Source organism: Andrographis paniculata, unplaced genomic scaffold (assembly GCF_009805555.1).
Source record: "Andrographis paniculata isolate CXL003 unplaced genomic scaffold, ASM980555v1 Contig62END, whole genome shotgun sequence".
Classification (NCBI taxonomy): Eukaryota; Viridiplantae; Streptophyta; class Magnoliopsida; order Lamiales; family Acanthaceae; genus Andrographis; species Andrographis paniculata.
The window spans coordinates 5,806,277-5,818,063 of record NW_026137598.1 but is presented as its reverse complement, the minus strand read 5'-3'; the positions used below and the strand labels follow the sequence as shown (position 1 = coordinate 5,818,063).

Below are 11,787 nucleotides of genomic sequence, written 5' to 3'. Positions count from 1 at the left end.
CAATTATCCCATTGATAGAGTATTATTAATGGGTTGTTTGGTTTTAATTTGAAATTAATTATTTATTTTTTATTAATATAAATAGTATTTTAAAAATATTTTGATAATTTAATTTATAATTATTTATATTATTGTGTAATTATTTTTTAGTAATATATTTTTTATTTACTTACTCATTATTGAGTTTGTTTGTTTAATATTTCGATTTGAAATTTTTATTTTACGTGAAACACTGAGAATTGTGTTAATAGTATAAAAATAATATTTTAAATTAAATATTAATTTTGTTAAAATACAACACATATATTGAAAATCATATAAAAATAAAATAAAATAAAAAAAAAACTTTTGCGAGCAAAATCATAATATTTCTAAATTGTCGTATCTACATTATTATATTTATATTAGTATTAGTATGTAAGTATTAGTTATTATATACACCTATGTAAAAAGAAATGCAAATTTTAATAATAATAACTATTATTTATATGTAAAACTTTGCAATTGTGACCGATGTTATGATGACAGTGATGAAATCGGGAGGATAAGATTTAAAGGACAAATAATAATTGGTGTGTTTACTTGTCAGTTTTTACATATGATTTTATTATTTAAATTTTTTTTTCAAAAATATCAAATTAAACATTTAATTTTTATTTATTTTATTACACTAAAATATAATTTTACATTTAAAATATCACATTAACATATATTTATATCATATCAAACAATTATTTCAATTTAAAATTTTATTATTCAAGATCAAAACCTAAAACTAAAACGTGACAAGTAAACACACAGTTCTGGTAACAAATAAAACTTATTTTATAAAAAAAATGTATATTTTTCTCTCATAATTCATAATGTTTAGTAATATTTATAATTCTACTTATGAGAAAGAATTGGAAATAGAAAATAAAAAGTAAATTATTTTTTAAAAATTTTCAATGGCATACAAAATATATATATATATATATACTCTTTGTCCATTTCGAAAATTACATTTCTTTTGTACGTGTTATATTTGAGTATTAGTTATTATATCAAAATATAGTACAAATCAAATATAAAAGATAAAAATACTTTTATTAGTGTTATAATACTAATAAATAACATTTATATAAAAAATTATATAAATATAAAAATATTTTTAATATTAAGTACGAGAGCGCAAAAGATAAATATGAACGGTCAGACATGACTAATTTTACTTAATTGATCTTTGCATATTGTTACAGTCTGGTTGGACGTTTATCCAATATGCACTCAAATAAAATCTCACGGGTGTGTTTGTTTGTGAGTTTTAGATTTTTGGTTTGAATTTTAATAGTAAAAAGTTGAATTTGAATAATTGTTTGATGTGATGTTTTAAATATAAAATAAATTTGTACTATAATATAAAAAAAAAATAATTATTTGATCTGATATTTTTTTATAAAAAAAAAACCTGAATAATAAAATCTTGTGGTAAAGCCCATAAAAAAAACACAACTTACATATTTCCGTGTCTGTAAAAAATACAAATAACCAAGAAGTTGTGACTCTATCTGGGTAGATATTTTTTCAAATTTTAAAATGTTAGAAAACTTAAAAAATAATAATAAATTAATCAATATAATTCGTTGTTTAACAATCTATCTATTTCTCAATTTTGGTCCGTCTCGTAACAAAGTAATTATTTTTTTTTTAGTAATTGTACTATCTACCTAATATTACAAGTACCATTTCAATTTACAATATATTACACAAATGCCATTACCTTTATATCATACAGTACTAATAGGATTAATTTAATATTTTTACCTTTATTTTTACTTTATCTTGATATAATACTAATATTTATAAAACTCCATGCAAAAAGCAAATGAATATATAAATATGTGACTGAGGGACTACTATTTTCATTCGTGCATTTTATATTTCATTATTATTTTTATTCAACACTTATTTATAATAAATATCATTACTTTTATAACATTCTCTTTTCGTTTAGTTAAAATTTTAACTAAATTTCCAAAATTAGTGTCAAGAATTTGTTACTTCTATTATTTTTTATAAAAAAATTCAATTTTTTTTATGTCAAGCACTGAACTCAAATTAGTTAATTTTAATTTATATTTTTTAATATTATTTAATATTTCCTCCGTCCACAAATAAAGTATACATTTACTTTTGGCGCGGTATTTAAGAAATAATAATATTTTAATTATAATGAATAGTTAAAAGCAGTGTAATGACATTTTTGCCCTTGTTTTTTGGTATAAAAGTAATGATGTGATGTAAAGTAAGGGTATTTGTGAAAAAAAGTGAAATATTTAATAAAATATTTACTTTGTAATTGGACGTCCCAAAATAGAAATATGTATAGTTTTCTATCTGGATGGAGTGACTATTTTATAAAAAATACCAGAAATAAATACTGTAGTAAATTAGAAAAGAAAATACTACAAAAGTGCAAAACCTTTTTCTCGAGATGTCCGTTTGGCTGTGATTTGTGAAGAAATCAAAGCATGGACATGGTCGTGGTGGTGGTGGTGGTGGTGGGACCCACGATAGTCTTATGATGCCACACACCTGTCTTATAATAATAATAATAATTAATTCCGATTAAAAATAATAATAATAATTTTATTATTATTATTATTATTATTATTATTATTATTATTATTAGTATTAGTAATAGTATTATGTAATGGTAGTAATTATTGGTGTGCATTTTTATATTGCACACATGAATATGACGATCATATTCGCTGTGTTTTTTTTAATATTATTTAATTTTTCAAAATAATAATAATAATTTTTGATAATTTTTTTTTAAGAAAACTATTATAAAAAATTAAATATTTAATTTAAAATAATATATTTTATATTTTGATATAATTTACTATATAATATAAAAAAATAAATTCATCTAAAAATATCGACAATTGAATGAATACTTCCCACATTATTTGGTCGGACATGTTTAGCTTGATTAGGGTTAGGCTGCTGCCCCTGTCCCATATCAATAATTTAAATATACACATAGATACAAACATATTTATTATTATGATTTTTTCGGGTGTTTTATTTTATATATGTATTTTTATTTTTTAAAATTGAAATAAATTGACTTTTAATTACATGTGCTTACTGTGATATATTCATAGAGAATAATTGCTTCATTTAAGATTTGTTCATTTGTGATTTAAAATAGAAATCAATATTATTTCTTCATACAATCTATAATAAAAATAAACTTTTTTTTTTTAAAAAAAAAAATTATATCAAAATATTATATAAATAAAAATTCAAATCAAACGTCTCATTTCAACAACAATTAAGGAAACTTATTGTCCTGAGACGAAACTCTTTAATGATCACTAGAAAATAAGTATTTTGTTATTTTGAAATTTAATTTTTTCATCATTCAGTGGGGCTGTGATTCTCTCCGTCTCATCACAGATGATTCATTTTTTTTATTTTTTATTTTTTTTTTACGTCCTACAAAAGATGATCAATTTTCATTTTTGGTAACTTTATCAATCTTAAACATACTTAAAAAGAAATATATATCAATTTAATTAAACTTCTAACATCTTACACGTAGGACTCATTCAAAACCCTTGTATTTCTATCTATCTTCTCAATTAACAAATATTTTTTATCTACTTTTAAAACTCCTCATTTTTTATAAAACTAATTTATGATAATGATAAATAAATAAATAAATAAATACTTTTATTCATTTGTATTATATAAAATTTTATTGTATACAAAATGATATACATATTGATATATTTTATTGAGATATAATTTTAAAAATATTTAAAAAACCAACAATGCTATACATATAAAAAATAATAAAATATTATCTTTAACTTATTATTAATAACCTACTGCTATGGTGTCGCTGACAAAAAAGGTCCATCCGGGACAGATGAAGTATTTGATTTTATAAAAAAAATTACATTCAAATTATTATATAAACAATAAAATTAAAATAAAAAATAATAAAATGGAACTCCAAAGAACTTCACTCGAATTGGGTATGTGCTTGTGATATATTTTGGTGAAACAATCTTTAGGAACAATTATCTAAATGTAATACTTTGTTCAATTTTATTTTAATTTTTAAAAAAGTGCTACATTAAATGGCAACAATTTACAATAAAAAAAACACACAATTAAAAACAAATAATCATACAATCAATTCTTTATTATACGGACTTCTGTATTATTTATTAGGGGGTGTTTGAATATAGATTGGCTTGGAATACCTTAAATAACAATTTTAATTAAAGTATAATACTCCCTCCGTCCCGAAATAAGGGTGGCGTTTGTTTTTTTGCACGTAAATTTTTTAATATTATAGATTTTTTAATATTAATATTATAATGGATTGTAGTGAAAATGCCAGAAATACCCCTATTAATATTGTATAATATAAAAATAATGACATTTGTGTAATATAGTGTAAGTTAGGTAGTACAATTATTAAATTAGAAAATTGTAACCTTATTTTGGAACGGACGAAAATAAAAAATGGCAACCTTTCAATAGGACGAAGGGAGCATATAAAAACAAATATATTTTTAATTTTTATTATATAAATAATAAAAAATACATAATAACAACAATAACAATAGTGATTTTAATCAAATTTGGGAGATGTTACCTTATTGACTGGGCCATAAATTATTTTGTACTTTCTCCGTCCGTTTTTAAATATCACATTTATAGTTTACTCATTGTACTTAATAGTAAAAATATTCTTATATTTATATATTTTTTTTGTACAAATATTATTCTATTAATAATATAAGACATTAATTGAAGTATTTTGGTAATTTTTTAAAAAAAATTTTTACTACATTTTGATATAATAATTAATATTCAAAAATCAACACCCAAAAAATAAATGGAACCCTTAGTGCCGAACTTATTTAAATATATATTTTAAAATTATTGTAATTATATATTATTTTTTTACTAAAATTATAACAATACCATTTACATAAGAATAGTAAAATAATATCTTAATTTAATATTATTAAGTAATTAAATATTTGGGTTTATATTGAAAGGGGACGAAAAGAGTTGTATTTCTTTCATTTTATTTTAATTTGTTTATATTTTATATTATTTCAATTGATAATAAATGAAAGGGAGGGCCTACTTATCTCTTAGATCATGGGAAAAAATTGTCTTTGACACGACACAACTCAACAAATTCCACTTTTTTTAGTGAGAAAATGAATAATACTTTTTTCATCGTTCAATTATATATTTGATACGAGTTTTTAAATAAATAAATAAAAATATAAATTTATATTTTTGAAGTAAAAAAAAAAATGAAACAAGAATAAATATTAATAATAAAATAAATGAATAAATTTAGATGATAGAGAAAATTTCTTTAAATTTATATCATTGTTCTTGATTTTAAAGACTTTGTAATAATTTTTTTTATTTATTTGATAAAAATTTTAATGAAAATATATTATGAGTATTATTTTTTATATATATAATATGATATCAAAATGCTATTTAAAATTTTAAATTAATTAACAATATATTTTAAATTAATTTTAAATCACAATCAAATAAAAGAAAAATATTTTATTTTTTTGTTTATATTCATATTTTTTATTTTTAAAAAATACAGTTTATAAAAACATTTGAAATTAAAAAGGTTTTTTTTATTATTTTAAATTAATATTTCTACAAATAAATTAACATAATTTCAATAAAAAATGTTTATATCTTTTCTAATAACACTGTTATATTAAAATTCAAATTCAAATTAAATAAATTCAAATGTAAGAATAAATAATAGTCACAAGATAATCAAAATTATAATTAACAAAAAATGTGCTCACTTTAACGTTAATACAAAAGTTTTTTTATATAAAAAATAATATTTTATTTTAAATTATTAATATTTTATCCGTTGATATAATATACTTCCATTAAAAAATATTCATTTTTTATTTTAATATAATAATTATACACTAATATCAAAATATCTTTAATTTTTACATAAATTATAAAAATATCATTAAGTATATAATTATTTTATAAATGAAATCAAAGAATAAAAATATTAAAAAAATTTACATGCTAATAAAATATTATTATTATCTAATTTACTATAAAATTTCAAAGAACCTTTGAGGTGGGCCGGAAAGATTACTATTTATGGTGTGTTTGTTTGGAGGTTTGGATTTTGAATTGAGATTTGAATAGTAAAATTTTTGAACCCGCATTTCTTCATCAGCTGCCGCGCACGAACCGATTGAAATAGTTGTATCATGTGATATAAATAGGCGTTGATGTGATATTTTAAATGTAAAATTGATTTTTAGTATAATATACAAAATAAAAAATAGATGTTTGATTTGATATTTTTGAAGAAAAAAAATTGGATGAATAATAGAAATTTGGGGAAATCCCCCGAAAGAACACACCCTTAGTAAAAATATAAATAAAAATATTTAGATAATGTCGTTTACTTATAATTGAGAAGAGATGAGATGATGGGGTGTTCTTAAATGATGATAGGAGACGAGACGAGGCAGACATCACATGGGACAAAATTCTTTTAACGATTAATGTTGTCCTAATAATTCCAATTGATTATCATCGTGACAGAATGATTTTTATTTTCAATAGTAAATTTTTTTAAATTTAAATAATTATTTGATATGATGATTTAAATTTAAAATTAAATTTTAATATTCTATTTGTTTCATTTATCATGTTTATATTGTCGTTTCTATCCGTCTCATCTCTCATGTAACTATTTTTTTTGGAAAATGTCTCATTTTAAAATTTTTATTTTTTTTAAATTTTAATTAAATTAATTAGTTATCTTAATTTTAATTTATAATAATTTATATTATATGTTAATTATTTTCACTAATACATTTATAATTATCTACTTATTATATTTATCCTAAAGTCTCGTATCTACAGTGACCAATACACCAATGTGGAACGGAGGAAATATAATATAATAAATATAAGTTAACTATTTAACTTGATATTTTTGAAAAAAAAAATTACTCAATAATCATTCCAAATTCTCTAAAGTACACCTTATGATTTGTTTGAGTTTGATTTTAATTTAAAAATTCTCTAAAATTAATATGATATCTAATAAAAAATAATAATATATTTTTATAGAATGAAAAATTAATTTTCTTTTACCATCTGTTCCACTTTGTGTGACGAAAGAATATAATAAAGTTTGTTCACTTTTGCCCTGGTGGTGTAGGGATTGAATTTGTGACCATGAGTTCAAAGGCCGACACCTATATAGTATTTGGACTCTGCTATATTGTATATATTTTTAAGACACACCCAATCATATATATATATATATATAAGCTGTATATTGTATATATTTTTAAGACACCCAATCATATATATATATATAAGCTGTTATAGTGCTAATATGATATAACCAACCAAAGCTATTTTCTCGTTTCTGTTATATTTGCAGGGTGGGTAATGTCCAATCCAAATAAGCAAATATTAACATAACAATATTAGTAAAAATAAGCAATTTCCAATAAATGGTAATGGTATAACACAAGAAGAAGATTAAAAACACAAACAACAGCATATACAGCACCCCTAGCAACAAGAACAAGAATTCATTCTCATGAAGGCATGCAGCTGCTCCGCCACGCCACAAACAACGCCACCATCATCTCCGGCGCCGGCGGTGAACCCATAAGCTCGGCCATCTACACGAACCACGCTATAACCCGCCGCCACCTTTACTCCTCGGTCCGTCATCATTTGCCGCAGCCTCGACGCATCTGTCCAAGACCCTCCGTTCGCACAAACGCTCGACGCCAACAAATACCCGGCCGAGCTCCACGGCTCCATTTCGAGCACCTGCGACGCAGCCCCAGTGCCCAGCTCCCGGTCCTCGTAGTTCCTGCATGCGCTCAGGACCGCGCTCCACGCGCTCGCCCCGCCCCAGTCCCGGTGAGACCCGATCAGCCGCATTGCATCGTCGAGGTTTCCCGCCCGTGCCAGCATGTCGACGACGCACGCGTATAGTTCTTCGTCGTCGTTATTGCCGGGGTGATGTTTGGTCCAGTCTTTGAAGAATGCGATTCCCTCTTCCACTAATCCGCCATGGCAGCACGCGGATAGGACCGCGAGGGCTGTCACCGAGTTACCCTTCGTTCCGGAACGTTCCATTTCCAAGAACATTGACAACGCGTCTCGAGGGCGACCATTGAGGCCGTGGGCAGCGATGATTGCGCTCCATGAATAGATGTTCGTCTCCGAAATTTGGCTGAACACCTTTCTCGACATTTCGATCGCCCCACATTTTGCGTACATGTCAAGCAACGCTGTCCCGACGACAACATCCGACGCCAGACCCATCCGGGTGGCGATTCCGTGAGCCGATCTCGACGGTGCAATTTCGGCGCTAACCGAGCAGGCTTCAAGAAGGTTCAGCAGAGTGACGGGATTTCGATCGAAATGCGACAGCTGCATCTCCCGGTATAGAGCGATCGCTTCATTGGGCATCGCACAGTGAGTGAAGCCCGAGATCATCGTACTCCAGGTAATGATATCGGGAGCATCGATTCCGCAGAACACTCGTCGCGAAAGATCGATTCGACCGCATTTCGCGTATGCATCGAGCAAGGAGTTCATCACCACGTCATTCGATCGTAGGCCTCTCCGAATCACTCTAGAATGAATCGTCTTGCATCGACGTAGGTCCCTCAAGTCTCGGCATATTACGAGTAGGTTCGCTAGAGTGACTTCATCAGCATCGACTCCTGACTCCCCCATCCGGGCAAACAATGCCAACCCTTCTAGATGATTCTCACTGTGAACATATCCCGACAACATAGAATTCCAGGTTACTACATTCTTACGAGGCATCTCAACGAATGCTCGAGCCCCAGAATCAACTTCGCCGCACTTACAGTAGAAATCGACGAGAGTATTCCCCAAGAACGTGTCGTAGTCCAAACCTCGCTTGACCACAAATCCATGAACTGATTTCCCCATCCTGATGTCGGATAACTTAGAACAGCCTTTGAGTACGCTTACCTATCGAAAGAATTAAAACTATAAGTAACAATAATTCGATAATTTGAACTTTTAGGTGAAATTGCCGTTGAAAATTACCATTGTTTGTTCATCTGCTTTGATCTTCGATTCCAATACCATACGTTTGAACATCTCTAAACCGAGTACGGCTTCATCGCCATGAACGTAACCTCCGATCATCACACTCCAAGATATTACATCCTTCTCATCCATTTCATCGAAAAGACTTTCTGCCCAATCCATTCGGATATCTGTGTACATACCAAGTAGAGAATTTCTCACTGAGAGAATGCTACACAGCCCACTTCGAATCAAGTAGCCGTGAAATTTCTGGCCATCATCGAATGCTTTAATGCTGCGGCATGCCTGAAATATTAGTACCAGAGTCGAAACATTGGGTTCGAATCCAAATTCTCGAGCTCGAACAAACAACTTTAAACCTTCTTCAGAAGCACCTCGATGGAAATGGCCATGGAGAATTATATTCCATGAAACGGAATCTTTGGCCTCGATGAGATCAAAAGCAACCAGTTTGCCGGATTTCACATAAAAGTCTAGCAAAGAATTTCTCAACGTGCCGAAGGACTCAAATCCCTGCTTGATCAGGGAAGCGTGGACGGACTCGCCGAGTGGAAATGACAGAGATAAACAAGCCTTGAGAATGTGTGGAAAAATTGTGTGGTCAGTCAGCCGAGCTCCCGAGCTGTTCATCTCTCTGTAATGGAAAATTAATTCCTTCCATTTCCTGTTTGTCAATAATTCTTTCACTTTGCTGCATAAATTTCCGAGGTTTGTGGACAGTGTAGTGACCGGAAAACGCATAACAAGAAGCAATTCGGAGAGTCTTCAACGAGCAGGTGTAGGGCTGCAACATGAGTCAAGAAACAATTCATTATCCTCATCAATCAGTTCATCGATAATTGCAAATATGGAGGTGCAACAAAGGATTTGATCAAAGGTTTTGATAAACAATAATAAAAGGAATCCAATGAAAAAAAAATCAATCTTCTCTAAATTTCTCAACCATTTGCTCGAAGTCTTTACAGTTTAACAACACACTGCTGAAATTTGAGAATCAATAGCCTACAGAAAAGTGTATATCCATTTTAGTTTGGATCATTGATTCTGCAACGAATAAATCATTATCAAACAGAGCAAAGAGATTAAACGCATGTATAATCTTTGAGGCATTTAAACAAACACGTGGTGGGCATTTACAAGCTTTTAATCAAACACATCGCAGGCACGAGCCAAATCATGAAAATACAATCAACAAAACAACTTTAGAAGAATAACGAAGACAAGAGATCTTGATCACCTCCTAAACACCTATCACAAAGAACAGTTCCTCCAAAAAATGAAATTTGTAATATGAGCAACGGTACGGTGTTCAAAGTGGTAAATTTGTTCTACGTTGAAGAATATAAAGACATACCACAAACTATGTGTACATTGCAAGTCACTGAGAAGCCATCCGACGTCTAAAGGTAGAATCATAAGCAGAAGGATGACTGATGACAGTGCCTGTAGAGAACCTTCTTTAATAGTATTACGATTTGCGATGATGAAACTGATTCGTGCAACTTCTCTATTATTATTATTATTATTATTATTATTTATTTTTATTAAATATCAAATTAAACTATTGCTTTTTATTTTTATGTTTATTAAAAAAAATTAATTTGATTATGTTTATTTGTATTATATTCAATAATTATGTAAATTTAATTTTTTAATATTAAAAAATTCAAATAAAAATTCTTTTATTTATTGTTTTTGAAAATTTTGCCATTAGACAATACCTGGCCCTATTTACAAATTATTTTTGTTCCTATAATTCACAATATACTACTTTCGTTCGAGTCTGAATTTTATTTTATTTTTTTCGCATTAAATATTAATTATTATATATATTTTTATTCAATTTGTTAAATTGTTAACTTATAACAAATATATCATGATGCAAATTATTACTATTATTTACAATATATATATATATATATATTAAATTTGTTGAGTTGTTAACTTATGACAAGTATATAATAATGCAGCTTATTTTTAAAAATAAATAAATAGAGTTAATTGATAATAATAATATATTTAGTATAGTCTTTATTTTATAGTGCATTTATTAATTATTAATGTTTCTCATATTGTATACCGAATAAAGACCTTTTTTTAAAAACAAATATTGCATTGCCATCTGTTCAACCAAGTAATAATTTTATTTGCTTAATTTTATTGTTGTTAGTTTTTTAATTTTATTATGTTTCTATTTTAAAATTTCATGTAAAAAATATATTTACAAAATGTTTTAAAAATATTATTATTTTAAGGTTAAATTAACTTTACATATATCATTTATACTATATTTCAATAAAATACTAATATACATAATTCATGTGCTAAAAATTAAATAGAAAGATTATTAATGGGCAGAAGAACTATAAAATATATTTTTTATAATTTTTTTTTATGTGTCGTTATTTGATGATAATATATTTGGTATGATTTTCTTGGTATACCATTATTTATTATTTATTAGTAAAAATGAGTATTATATAATATAAATTAATATTTAAATAATTAAATAATTTAATTAAAATTAAAAAAATTATAAATTTAAATTTTAAAATATGATTAAAATATATACTCATATTTATTAAAAAATAAAAATAAATTATGTAGTATTGAATTTTAAATTTAACACTGTGG

General features: G+C 26.5%; 1 protein-coding gene across 2 annotated transcripts; it reads right to left on the bottom strand.

The window, feature by feature from the left end:
- Positions 1-7,535: 7,535 nt before the first annotated feature.
- On the bottom strand, positions 7,536-9,894 carry LOC127261117 (pentatricopeptide repeat-containing protein At2g17210). Of its 2 annotated transcripts, XM_051289319.1 has the most exons (3): positions 9,528-9,667; positions 9,151-9,438; positions 7,536-9,072 (listed from the first exon to the last, which is right to left on the bottom strand). In XM_051289319.1, exons 1-3 carry the CDS (start codon positions 9,543-9,545, stop codon positions 7,624-7,626), a joined length of 1,755 nt encoding a protein of 584 aa, XP_051145276.1. In that variant the 5' UTR covers positions 9,546-9,667; the 3' UTR covers positions 7,536-7,623. The 2 variants fall into 2 exon arrangements, with proteins under 2 accessions (XP_051145276.1, XP_051145275.1); XM_051289318.1 differs by having other exon boundaries at positions 9,151-9,894.
- Positions 9,895-11,787: the final 1,893 nt, after the last annotated feature.